This window comes from Otolemur garnettii, unplaced genomic scaffold (assembly GCF_000181295.1).
Source record: "Otolemur garnettii isolate 467f Iridium unplaced genomic scaffold, OtoGar3 scaffold00141, whole genome shotgun sequence".
Classification (NCBI taxonomy): Eukaryota; Metazoa; Chordata; class Mammalia; order Primates; family Galagidae; genus Otolemur; species Otolemur garnettii.
Genome location: NW_003852536.1, coordinates 2,289,825 through 2,303,670, shown reverse-complemented (window position 1 = coordinate 2,303,670; position 13,846 = coordinate 2,289,825). Strand labels below are relative to the sequence as shown.

The 13,846-nt window shown below is 44.1% G+C and overlaps 1 protein-coding gene across 1 annotated transcript in view; it reads left to right on the top strand.

Annotated features, from left to right (window-relative positions):
* KIF26B (kinesin family member 26B) overlaps positions 1-13,846 on the top strand; it is a 463,889-nt gene that overhangs the window by 333,852 nt on the left and 116,191 nt on the right. The window contains exon 5 of the mRNA XM_003798804.2: positions 8,532-8,715. Within this exon, the coding sequence (XP_003798852.1) occupies positions 8,532-8,715 (184 nt within the window). The remainder of the gene's footprint in view (positions 1-8,531; positions 8,716-13,846) is intronic.

Genomic DNA, 13,846 nt, shown 5'->3' with positions numbered 1-13,846 from the left:
GGCCTTAGATAGAGAAAGAATATTAGTTTTTGAATGGACTCCTTTTTCTCCCTTTCTTTTTGCCTTGAGTCGTATTTTCATTTACTCATCCTATTCTTACTCTGACCGTGAAAAAATGCAGACATAAATGGATTAGCAACATCCACTAGCAGTATGGTTTTCAAATAGTGCTTTGTACCTATTATTTTTTTTTAACCCCCAGCCATGAATGAATGGCATGTCTCCCAGATAACACAGTTCAGGAATAGCTGTCCGCGCCTGCGTGCTACTGATGCTCTTCAGCTGTGCGGTGGGCTCACCTGCTGGGCGGCTTCAGCCTTCTTCCACTTGCCGTGGAGCCAATACAAAGTTATCAGTCATAGTTGGTGGTGGGGACTCGTCTCCTCTGTGCAAGTTAGGAGTAGATTCTTTACTATCGAACAGCTGCCAGGTGCAGCCTCAAAGATGACTTTAGTGACACTGATAGCATGCTGATTGCATAGATTTTTGGGTATGATTGCCATTCAATAAATACTGAGTGATAGATGGATTGATTACGTGGTTTCCAGTCCTTCTTTTTGTGTACGTTGAGGGAGAAGCATGAGGCTGGGGAAGACAGCACATACTTTGTGTTGTGGCGATGGCAGTTGTTGTTACTGTCATGCAAAGGCCCACTCCAGGTGATAGGGAGGGAGAGGCCATTTTCATACAATTTGCCTTTATATCCTAATTCTGGCCGTGACCTAACTCGCTCCACTGAGACATTTCTCCCCTCTAATATGGAGGCATGTTGCTAAGCAACCAGATCGGTAATTGGTAAGTGCTTGTATATGATTCGATTTGAGTTACATGCAAAAATATGTAACTGGTTCTTTTCCCTCTTCATTACTCGACAAATGGTTATCATTTGGTTTCATTTTGTCCAAATAGTATAAAATAACTGCTTTTATTTATCAACGTGCATAATAACATGATGTCATGGAAAGACCCTGGGTCTAGAAATACAAAACACAACTTGGGGTCCCAGGTGTGAGAACGACTAGTTTTGTGACCACGGACAAAATCGTCTTATTTTTTTAACCTATAATTTGTGATATAAATACCTTCTCTGCTTGCTAACCAGGGCCAGGTTACCTAAGGATGTGTAGGAAAAAAAAAAAAAAGAAGGAATTTCAAAATCTAAGCATTACCTCTCGGACGCAGAGCTACTTAATCTTGGGACTTCAAGTCTGTTAGTTTAATCCAAAGGCTGGATTGATGAACAAGTCCAGAGTACATACGCCCTGTCCCCTCAGCAAGGCACACAGCTATAAGGGAGGTCTGGGGGGCTACAGAAGAAAGCGAAGCCATGGTCCTGACCCTGAATAAGGTAAATCTGCAGTGACGGAGACAGGCAGACAGAAGCAGAAGACTCCCCAGCAAAGCAGAATCTCATTAGGTGTAAAAACATGTGATATATCCTCTCAAGGCCAAGGGCTGTAAGACTGCGGGGCGGGGGGGGGGGGAAGGACGATCAGCCATGAGGGGGAAAGTTGTTGATGAAAGCCTCTTGTTCAAGTCCTAGGAGCACAGTTAAATTTTTAAGAGAAGAAGAAAGAAACCTTCACACTGATGATCACTATGAGTTAACGTTGTGTCTTCACACTGTGCAAAAATCACTCCATTTCCACATCATAACAGTATCTGGGTCTATCGTGTTTTAATGCAGTGTTGTTGGAGGTTAATGGTTAGCCATGTTTTGCCTCCTAGCAGTAAACATTTTATTTGAAGTCATGTCATGAATTATCCTCCTGCACTAATGAAATGGATCATTTGCATAAAAATCAGAAAAACCCCAGGACCCATATGCTTCTCAGTCTCGGGAGATGTGGAAATGACCTCCCTGACAGCCAATTAGAAAACAGAAAAGTGAAGGAGGATGCTCTTATTCCAGCTTTGGAGAAGTTCCAGAATGACTAGCATGCTTCGTGCCTGTGCCAGAATACTTCTAAATAGGTGTTTGAAAAGGAAGCATCACTGGTGTTTGTGATATCTTAACAGCTTCCAGAGGCGCTGCCTCAGAACACGGGGTCTTGTCGCATGTCTTCACTGTTTATAATCTGTTTTATTAACTTCTCCCCCCGTGCCACTGACCCCGTGGATTTCCTTGGGGCGGCTGTGATCTGTCATGTCATTGCTCATTATCAGATAGTCTTAATCCTCAGAGCATTGAAATATTTCTATAATGGCGCATAAGCTGCAGAGCCCATGGCAGCATCAGCCATTTTCACATTAAATTGCAGCTTGGATCATCCACTCCATGCTGACGGTGGAGATTCTGCGCCTGCCACTTCCCCCTGGGTCAGGACCCTTTCTGGGGAGCAGGTGCAGCAGCTCAGAGGGCCTCCCAGTTTTCAGTGGATCCCTCCCCCATCAATCGCCCGGGTTGAATTTAGTACAGCTTGAATGACCTCTTGATTTTTATAAACCTTTTACCCACCTATCTGATCATCCTACACTTGACACCTCTTAGACAAGATGAAATATTCTTGATATAGTTAGCAACGCATGATGTGTAGAATTTTTTAAAGGATAGAGGTCCTTAAAAATGACTATATTGTTTGATTTTCTTACCTGTTCCCTAAAAAAGTTCTGTTCTTCGTGAAGTTAATGATTTTTAAAAGATTGTTAGGTCAACAATTTAGTAATTCCCTAGCTACCAAGGATAGTAGACCTTAATTTAATCCTTGTGAGATGTATTTATTGTTAAATTTTTTAGAGATAAGGTCTTGTTCTGTCACCAGGGCTGGAGTGCAGTGGTGCCATGGTAGCTCACTGTTACCCCCAAACTTCTAGGCTCAAACAGTACTCCTGGCTAATTAAAAAAAAAAAAAATTATAGAGATGGGGTCTCACTATGTTGCCCAGGCTAGTCTCAAATTCCTTACCTCAAGAGATCCTCCCATGTCAACCTCCCAAGTGCTGAGATTACAGGCAGGAGTCACTGTGCCCAGCCAAGATGCATTAAGAATGAGCTTTCCATTTAAATATCCTATAATTTTGAAAATCCAGGGTTGTATGGCAAATAGTCTGTCACACAAATGTAAAAAAAAAAGTCAATAAATTCCCATACATTCTCCCTCTAATCTGTATAACTGAGACCTGAGACCTCTCCCACTTTAAACCAGTTAAATTCACCAAACAAGTATTTGCATTTTCTTAGAACTGGGTCGATCTGGCCAGTTAGAATCAGTCACCATCCCAGTGAAGGTCATTTCAGTTCTAAACTACGAAGAGTTATCTTCTGTGTGAAGTGAGGCTCTGGAAAGAAAGGGCTAGAACTCAGAGGGGAGCTTTGAGTTCCCTGGGTTTAGATTCTTGCCAAGTATAGTCTATTGGTCTTCTCTTCACAGCTGAGTAATGTTCAGCATGGCACCACTTTCTTTATAGGTGTTCAGTAAATATTAATTTCAGCCTGCTAAGGAGACCATCTATTTTCTTGAAATAAAGCCCAGAGAATTAAGGGAAGCTAATGGATATTTAAAGATGTATGCTGGGATGAATAGCTTTAGGAAATACAGGAGTCTATCCTCTATCAGAACAAGACAAGTAAATACTGCTTATACTAGCTTTTTAGGTTAATTATTTTTGCTATTTGAAATCTTATATAAAACAACCCACTTGTCTGGTATTTCTTTTTTTCCCTATGAAAAAAAGAACTTGAAAGGCATGAATGACATACAATGCACTTCTGGCCAAAATGTCTTTACCTTTTTCAATTTTTTCATGACTGCCTCTCCTTTCTGTCCCCGAATAATACAATTATACATGAATGATTTCTGAATCTTAACCTTCTCCTATCTGTGTGTCATTGAAGTGCTCTATAAAAAAGAGCTGGAGCTGCTGACCTGCGAGAAATTGGAATATATGAAAGAGATCAAACAGCTGGTTATAATGATGTCAAAATTAATATAAAATGCTATTATGGAATCTGCGGCTATAAAGATGTGATTTATATTAACTGCAATATTCTGAAACTCTCCTGATATATTTTATATGCAAATTTGAAGAAAATAATTTTGAATGTATTCTCAAAATAATTTCCTCTATATTACTGGATTTTTTGCATAGGAGCCAATAGAGGTTTCCCTAAATGGAATATTGATTCGCGGTTTCATGGCAGAATCTCTGCACTGGAAGGGGTTTTTAGAACTCGCCTGGTTTCCCCATTGTATGCGGTCCTCTCCCTGATATTTCCTAGCGGTGGTTTTCTACCCCACTCCTGGGACAATTTCAGTGACACAAAACATCGCACTATTTCATGAAGTTGACTTGTTACTAGGAATGACCCATCACTGCAATTTTTAGAAAAATGCCCTTATACCTACAGAGCTAGATATGCCTTTGTGTTTTATCTGTGTTTAGCTGCCTGCGTGATAGAAATCTATCCCCCATTCAGATGCAACATGGTGCGATCGACCTATATTCAGTCTCAACTCAGCTAAAATTATTTATTATATTCCTTTAAAACAGCGGTTCTCAAGCTGTGGATCACGACCCATGGGACCTGTATTAAAGACTCGTGGCATTAGGAAGGTTAAGAACAACTGCTTTAAAATAACCCTTTGCCTGTCTTGTTGAATTTTCATAAAATCTCTGTAAAAGGAGATACTCTTTTTGCTTTATCTTACGATGCAGAAACTGAGACTTGGTGGTAATATGTGTAATGATGGTGGCATTATTGTGTGGCAACTGTATGCCAGGCACTGGACTAAATGCTTTATTATCACAATTTAAGTAACTTGCCTAAAATTATCTACCTAGTATCTCAGGTTCAAACTCAGGTCAGATACTCAAAGGCCCCTGGATCGTACCTCCTTCTGGCTAATTTCTTTGTTAGGTACGGGTAGTATTACCTTCCTTGTAAGGTCTTCTGAGAGTCAAAACATGGCTTAGGAAAGTATGTAACATCCTTGCTTAAAAAATACTTCCTTCTACATGTCAATTTATTTATTTAAGGATATATATATGTGTGTGTGTGTATATTTTAAGTTTCTTTTCCTTCCTCTTTCTCCAGATATCTATTCTGCAGGGTAAATATCCTGAGTTCCTTTAATCTTCATTCATTCAGCAAATAACTTATGAGATCATTTCCATTCTAGAGGGGAAACAGATTATAAACAATAAAAACAAAAACTGAGTCAATCATCTTCTAGGTTAAAAGATACAATGAGGATAAGGGAAATTCAGAGTCTGGGAGTACGGGGTGTTTTATTTGCTATGGCTGTGTCATAAATTGTCCCCAAACTGGGGCTGGGTGTGGTGGCTCACCCCTGTAATCCCAGTGCCTTGGGAGATCAAGGTTGGAGGATCGCTTGAGGCCAGGAGGCCAAGATCAGCCTCGGCAACATAGCGAGACAGTATCTATAAAAAAAAAAGATTTTTTTTAAATTTAGCCAGATGTGGTGGGGTGCATCTGTAGTCTCAGCTACTCAGAGGCAGGATAATCACTTGAGCCCAGGGGTTTGAAGTTATAGTGAGCTATGATTGGGCTACTATACTCTAGCCTAGGTGACAGAGCAAGATTCATCTCTTTAAAAAAAAACTGAGGAATCATAGGCATAAGGATCTTATTTAGTAAGGATGCTAATTAAATTGCAATTCTGGAAGAAAACACCAAAGGATTGAGTGTAGAGGTGAAGAGAACAAGGAGTGAACCCTGAGGCCCCCCCACACCCTTGCCAGTAAGAGGTTGGCCAGCAGAGAAGGAACCAGCAGAGGAAACTGGAAAGAATGACCAGAACGTCCTTGGAGTCTAGAGAAGAAAGTACACAAGGAAGGAATGATGTTCCTGGTGCTCTGATAGGTCAGGGTGGGGCTGAGAACTGTTACATTTAGCCACCGTGTGGTCATCAGTGACCCAGATCGGAGCAATTTCAAAGGAAGACTGGGGCAGATGCCCGATAGAAATGGACTTACAGGGAATGGAAGGAGAGGGCTGGAGAGAGGGAGTGCAGACAACGCCTTCCGTGTGTAGTGCTGGCCACATGAGAGAGGAAATAGAACAGTAGCTGGCTGTTGCAGAAGCATCCAGAGAAGGATTTGTTTTATTTTTTAAGATGAGAGAAACAATATTATCTACTGACTCTTGGAAATGATCTACCGTGTTTCCCCGAAAATAAGCCCTAGCAGGATGTCTATTCGTTTGTTAAATATAAGCCCTACCCCATAATAAGACCTAGTGATGGGCGTGGCTATGCAGATTGATGGGCTTGGCTATGTAGCGTATCTGCATAGATACACCATGCATTTAGGTGCAAAGAGGAAGACATCCCCTGAAAATAAACCCTAGTGTGTCTTCTTGAGAAAAAATATAAGACAGTGTCTTACTTTCAGGGAAACACGGTAATAGAGAGTAAAACTTGTTGTAGGAGAGAGAGGAGGGGAACCTTGAAGTGATATCCTAGGGTATGCTTTAATTTCAGAGACCCTTGCTTTCCTCCTCCATGGGGAATGTGTGGGCTGGGCATCTGAGCATGGGGAGCAGAGACAAAAAAAAGGAAAAAGCATCAGGCCCACTAGCCCTTCTGAGCTGCCTCTAGGATCCCCGCCTTCCCCCTTTCCTCTCTCACTTGACCTGGGAGCCCCAGCTGCTGCCTGCTCTGTTTTTCCTTTGTACAGAAGAATCCCAAATGTGAATGGATAAACGCCACCCCTCAGTTGCTAGCAGATCATCATCATCTCCCTTCCAGCTCTCTGAGAGGTAGGCAGTGAGGCTTGAAAGCGGTAAGGGATTGCTGAGCAGGATGTGGAGTGTGCAGATGTCAGAGGAAGGAAATGTGACACCTTTTGTCGCTGACTGACACACACCAGGGATGAGTTGCTGTTCATTTAGGGAGAGAATCTCAAAGAGGAATGAAAACTGCCAAGAGGAGCACCAGACTAGTCCTGGAACGATTCCATTTCACCCTTAATTTTAGAAGGAAGGTTTTAGGGAAAGTGGCAACGAAATCATGAAAAAAATATATATTCTCAGCTCTTTCTTTCCCTGATTGGAAATGGAAAGCAGGAAAGCATTGTAGAAATCTCCTTCCAGCACCCTTCATTTCTCATCATCGTGTCACAGGCTGACCGCAGACTTCCCTAAGTTGGGCCCAGGGTGCTTAATGGACTTGGAGTCACTTCCCATCAAAACCTGTTAGTCCTCATGAATCCCATTCCTCTGTGTTTTCCTCTTGTGAAATAGATTTTCAATTTTGCGGCTGAGAAAAATTAAGCTTTGAGATGGTGACTCCATTTGCCCTATTTGTGCAGTGGCAATTTTGGAGCTCAGGGGATTTGTCAAAAGCGTGAAACTTACTGATACATGATCAACTATTCCAGATTGTTTAGAGAGAGACAGGAGTGGGGGTGGGGAGGAGGTTCGAAGGATGCTGATTTCATCTCTCCAGCCAGCTTCCCTAGTGACCTGTTATGTAATTGGCAAGCATGTCGGATGGATTGGAAGAGTTTGATTTGTAGGATCAAATGATGGGCGTCCTTTGGTTTTAAGCAGCAGCTCAAACATTTAATAACATTTGATGAGGAAACCGGAATTCCTAGCGCGATGGCATGGTGTAAAAATACCAAGAATTAATCCAGAAATGGATATATTATGATCTATAAAGTGCCTGTGCCTCATACCACCCCTTGCCTTCTTTTCTATAGTTAAGATTATCACGCTTTAGGTGTTGTAGGGCACTTGAATGCTGGAAGATGTCATCTGAACAGCCTGTGATGCTGGGTACCTCTGCACCCACCTGTCCTATGCGCAGCCATTAGTTTCCATGACCCCCTCCCCTTGTGCTTACCTGTGAATTACGAGTCTGTTACCTAGTCTCACATCCTGCACCCTGGCTGGAGTTTATATTCTAATTCAGTGTTAGGTTTCTAAAACCAGTTTTTTTTATTTTCCCTGTTGTATTGCGGCTTGTATTTTTCTTTCTTTTTTGCAGTTTTGGCCAGGACTGGATTTGAACCCACCACCTCTGGCATATGGAGCTGGCACCCTACTCCTTGGAGCCACAGGCTCTGCCCGGGCTTGTATTTTTCATCTTTAGCCGCGTACATAGCATGCCTTGACTGGTCACCTCGCTGTTCTTCATCAGACGGGTTGGGATTTTATAAGGTGGTGGAGTTTTTAAATTAGCTCATAAGGTCTCTCACACTTGTATTTATATCAGAGAAGCGAAGGGATGATTAACTTCATTGGTGCCGTTTAATCCCCAAAGATGACCAGGCTTATTCATGCTTAAGCTGACATGCTGGTGGATAGCAAACAATTCTTTATAAATCACGATTGCAGAGCCGTGCCATTTTTATGGCTTTTTCTGCTATAGAAATGATTAGGGGGCTCATTAAGTTCACCGCGTTGTGGTAAGGGGCTGCTGCAGAGGACACAGAGGCAAGGAGAGACAGAACGATCAGGCTGCAGTGAGAACTAGGGGGTTCTTCAGAGAAAGAAAAGAAAGTAACCCCAGTGTATCTGATGGTACAGTTTTTTCACTCATTGCCCCTTTTCTTTATCCCTTCCAGAGCTGCCCAGAAGTTGAATCTGTCTTCTAAAAAGAAGAAACACCGACCTTCCACTTCTTCCATTGCTGAGCCCCCGCTCTTTGCCACCAGCTTCAGCGGGATTCTGCAGACGTCCCCTCCCCCAGCCCCTCCCTGTCTGCTGAGAGCCGTCAACAAGGTCAAGGACACCCCAGGCCTGGGCAAGGTAGGCAGCATCCGCCGTCTCACAGTGTGGGGTTCTGGATCAGGTTTGGGAAAGAGGAAAACGAGGGCCCCCAATTTGTTAAAAGAAGGTGCCAGGGAGAAAAGGAGACACAAAGAAATTTGTTCGAAAGTACTGTCAAATTTTGTTTGGTTACATATACTAAGTAGTCAGTGAAGACATTCAGAGTGTTGGAGATGTGATTTGGGGGCGGGGTGGGGGTCATTACCTTCACAGTGTTTGACAGAACTGTACCCATTTAGAGAAGACTCAAAAGACAGAGGCAGGAGACACACCCACAGAACAGAAGTGAGATGTGAAGACGTGTCATGATTTCCGGGTGACACGAGCATTTCTGCCTCCCCTGCAGAGAAATCGTGACTTTTGTTTTTGAACCAGACCACCGTGGGGATTCTGGGGTGCCTTTTCAGTCATGCCTTTCTAGCCGAGGAATGCAATTTTGAATTGTTACAAGTCCTTAGAAAGAGATGCAGGCCCACGCTGGCTCAGCTATGTGTGAGATAACTTTATTTTTAAATGTCATCTCTGAAGCCTTTCCCTGTTCCAATATAAACATTTGGGTGCAGTAATTTATGCTTTACTCTTCAACTGGTAAATAAGCTGAGGTCTATGTAAACATGTAGCTGAAGAAAGAGGGGGCGTTTTATTTTTTATTTTCATCACAACTTGGAGGGTGCAGATGGCCCCCGGTTTGCTGACTTTGGCAACTCTGGCCTGGGGCTTTCTACTGGGCAGTTGCTAGTCTTGCTGAAGGGAGCAACTCCTGAGCCTTGTGGATCAAGGTTTTACTCATTCAAGGCACTGACTGCCCATCCCCTGGCTCCCTAACATGGTCATGCTGTCCTTATGGTCTTCAGAAAGCCATGAAGTCCCTCTGGAGTTTGCTCTCGCACCCTCGGCCCCTCTCCCTTTGTTCTCTTCTTTCCTGGGTTCTCCTGTCTCCTTCCGGCTCTTCCAGCCCATCTCACCACACTATTGGGAAGACAGTAATTTCCTATGGTACTTTTCCTCAAGAAGAGCTTAAGTTTTAAAATGACATTCAGTAGGGCAGTGCTTACTCTGATGGAAGGCGTTTGGTCCTGGAATTTTCTACAGTGTTGGGCAGGGCAGATAGTTTCAGCTGATGGGTTTCCCAGGCCCAGAGGTAAAGTCAGACCCAAGGCAGCAGGGCCCCGACCTGGGGTCTGTCTGTGGGGGCCACTCCAGTGTCACCAGACATGGAAACAGATGGAGACGACAGAAGGGACTAGGATTCCAGGAGAGGACTCAAGTGGGTAGAAGCCGCCGAGGCAGGCTGCTGACACCCCACGGGGTGACAAGGGAGTGGTAACAGGTGGTTGATGTGCTGCCTTCTGAGCAGGGTGAGACCAATTCACTGTAGGGCTCTTTTTTTCCTTCTGAAATTTTAGAATTTGTAAGTTTTCATGGGCTCTGGTTTTACAAAGAGACATTTGGGACTTCAACGCCAGAGCTAAGCTTCCCTGAACAAAGTGAAATCAAGCTATCGGTACAGTCTCCTTCCTCTCTTGTGCTCTAAGCCAGTGGTCCCCAACCTTTTTGGCATCAGCGACCCATTCCATGGAAGACAGTTTTTCTGTTGTGCAGGGGGGCGTGTGGGTCCATGAGTTCAGGGGACGATGTGAGTGATGGCAACTCACCTCCTACTGTGCAGCCCTATTCTCAAGCCTCATGGAAGACAATTTTCCATAGATGGCGGCGGGATAGGGATGTGGAGCAGGGGGGGGGGCAGAGTTCTGCACCCAGCTCCTAATAGGCCAGAGCTGTACCCTGGGGCACCTGTCTAGGAGACTCAGAATGAACCTCGTCAGACACTGTCTTTCTGCCTGTCTAATGCTGGCGTTGTCTGTGGCTCCTAAAAGGATCGATGTGGGTGCATCTTCAGTTGGGCCTGGGCCCCAAGCCCAAGGCCTCTGTCCCCTCCTTCTCTCTCCCTAACCCTCTCTTAGAAATTCTGAATGAGACAAAGAGTATCAGGGCACCCAGGCAGGGACCAAAAGAGCAGAAAGAGGCTCCCAGCCAGCCCGATGACCGAATACTTACACGAAAACGGAAGAAGAGGAAGACTTATACTTGTTAGTGAAACTTGCAATTCATACATTTTTTATTTATTTTTTCTGAAACAGTGCTGTGGCATCATAACTCACAGCAACCTCAAACCCCTGGGTTCAACTGATCCTCCTGCCTCAGCCTCCCACATAGCTGGGACCACAGGCACCCACCACAGTTCCTGACCAGTTATTTTCTATTTTTCTAGAGACGGGGTCTTGTTCTTGCTCAGGCTGGTCTTGAACTCCTGAGATCAAGCAATCTACCTGCTTCCGCCTCCCAGAGTGCTAGGATTACAGGTGTGAGCCACCATGCCTGGCCAAATTGTCCCTTTCATTCATTTTCTATCTAAAATGCAACCAAACCCCTGAGTTTATTCATGGAAATATATCAGTGGTGGAGCGGGGGCATCAGTCTGGGGTCCCAGCAGGTGATGGGAGGGGGCATCTTCTATCTGACCAGGGGCCACATAGCAGCTGAGTTTATTTTTCTATCCTGCTGGCCTCAGGGTGACAGTGGTTAAGGGGAAGGGACAGAGGGAGTATGTCCTCTGGAAGATATCAGTAATCATATGCTTGTTATATTAAAATGTGTACTGGATTCCTATTCTCACATGCCAACAGCTTCATCCTCTGCCATATCACAGAGGTGCCAAACTGCCTGACCTTAGCTGGGGCCCATCTTCCCAGACTCCTGCTTTTTCCCACTGATACCTCATTATAATTAGGAACTGCCGTTCTTTTTACCCATATGGAAAATTCCCATCAATTTGCCTCTATTGCATAATTTATATTTTAATATCTCAAAGAAATACAGTGGAGCTTAATATAGAACATAAATAATTAGTGCTATATATAAATTGGCATGTGTGAAGGAGACAAGCTTGATTGAATTGCCAAGAGCAACTTGATTATTTAAACCTGAACTTGGGGCTGGGCAAGCCAGGAAGCTCCAACATTTGGGGTAGCCTGGAGGTAAGAGCTTGTCAGCCAGCCCAGCCACCCCCTCTTGGGCCTCTGCCACTCAAGAGCTCCCTCTGGAAACCTGGGAGGTTTTCCTAGGCATGGAAGGGATCTTATGGGTTTACTTAGAGAAACCCTTTTATTTAGTAAATAAGAAAACTGAGGCCCGGGGCAGGTAAGAGATTTTTCCAGTGGCTCCAGAATCAGGATGAGAAGTCAAGATCTTTAAGCCATTTTATTTCCAGGGTTATCACCAGACGGCCCCTAGATACACATGACTCTGTAAAATTCAGAGTGGAGACAAGAACGTCATGGGACCACGGTGGTAGGAAAGCACTGGGAACCAGTTGCTGTTGTCCAGTGGAGCAGGATACCCTTCTCTTTTCAGAGTCAGAGTTAGGAGAAGCTTAATAACAGCCAAGAATAGATGGAAAGTTGGAGGTCTCCACACCACCCTCCCCTCATTCCCACTCTCTGCCATTTCCAGTGGCAAACCTCCCCTCCCCACAAGTGATTGCTGGCCGTGAATCCCTTCTGGGAAGCCAAAGCTGTTCTAGAGGTGATTTTAGGAAGAATTTGAGATAACTTCTGTATACTTGGAGCCAAAGCACACGCATGTATATACACACAAAAGCATCTCAGGGTTCTCAGCACCTAGAGCCATTTCTTATATACAGCAAATATTGAGCCCCTAATAGGTGCCAGGTACTGTGCTGTGCTCAGAGCAAGGGACAAGGTATAATGCTTGTCATTATAGCACTTACCATCTACTGTGTTATTCTAAACATAGAAATCTGACCAATTGGGACCAAAGTTGAAGGACAGTCTGGTTTCAGGAAAACTCAAAATTAGAAACTTAAAATGATTCTAACTTTTGAGTTGTATAAAGAAATCACACTGCTGAGTGGCCTTCCAGAGAGATTCTTAATGGACAGATAAAGACGATTAGTCCCCATTTATGTTTCACTGATTTGGCTTATATGTAAATGACACCCCTAATCGGTTTGAAAATGGTTCCTTCTCCTAAGTCAGTAAACAGTCTTCGTGAAATTTGTTTGCACAGTTAATTAACATGCGTGTTTAAGGTTCATTTGTCAGCGTGTCACCGCTTAATGTCAGGCCTTTTTGTTGTGGATTACAAGCTTCTCGAGCATAGCATGTTATCTGTTCAGTACACGGAGGACGTGGCTCTGCAGCCGCACCCCATGGGTGCATAAACACTTTTAAGGGTGAGAATGGCAATGGTGACAGTCGCATTGGTTTAAGGACAAGCATCCTGCAGGTTGGTTGATTCTCCTCCTCCCAGAAAAACACCTGAAGGGCGCTCCACGAAGCATGAAGGGAAAAGGAAATTTCTTTTTCATCATAAGCTCCAGGGGACGCCACACACAAAAAAATGACAATGATTAGCGCCCAGCCTTTCTCCCGCAAACACGTTTTTACTGAGTTAATTCTTACAAGTGGATGCTAGCAGCAAGAGAACAGGCTGTAGAATTTGGAAGGATCATAAAAGTTAGATGGTGCAAACAGGAAGAGGAATTGTGGAAAATTAAGGTGAGAACAAATCGAGGGGGGTTTAAGTCATTGATTCACTGAGCAAGGTCTGGAGACCTGCTGTGCTCCCTCCAGGCACTGGAGTAGCTGCCGCCGACCGGCAGGACATAGGAGCTGTTGGCTGCTCCAAGCCACATGGCTGCATTGGAGAGGAAGATAAATCGGGTTCTCTGTAAACTCTAAACGCCATAAAAATGCTTGGCCCCCAGCCCCTGCCGCTGCTTCTAGCCACCAATGCTGCTTCTGTCTCCTCCCGCTGCCTTCTTAGCCTCATTTGGGTACAGGAAAGGTGTGTGGTGTCCATCAACAGTGGCTGTCCCGCCCTATTCCTGCCTGTTCATCTGTGGGTTTTTGCCCTTGATCTTAGCTGAAGGGCTGAGAAACAATCACCCATGTACTTCTGATTTCTTCTCTGCGGGCAGTGCAACCCCAAAGCAGGCAATGTGCTAGAGTTTTTGGAATTAAGACTCACTGTTCTGGTCAGATCTTCTTTTGGTTTTTTTTTTTTTTTTTTTTTTTTTTTTTTTTTT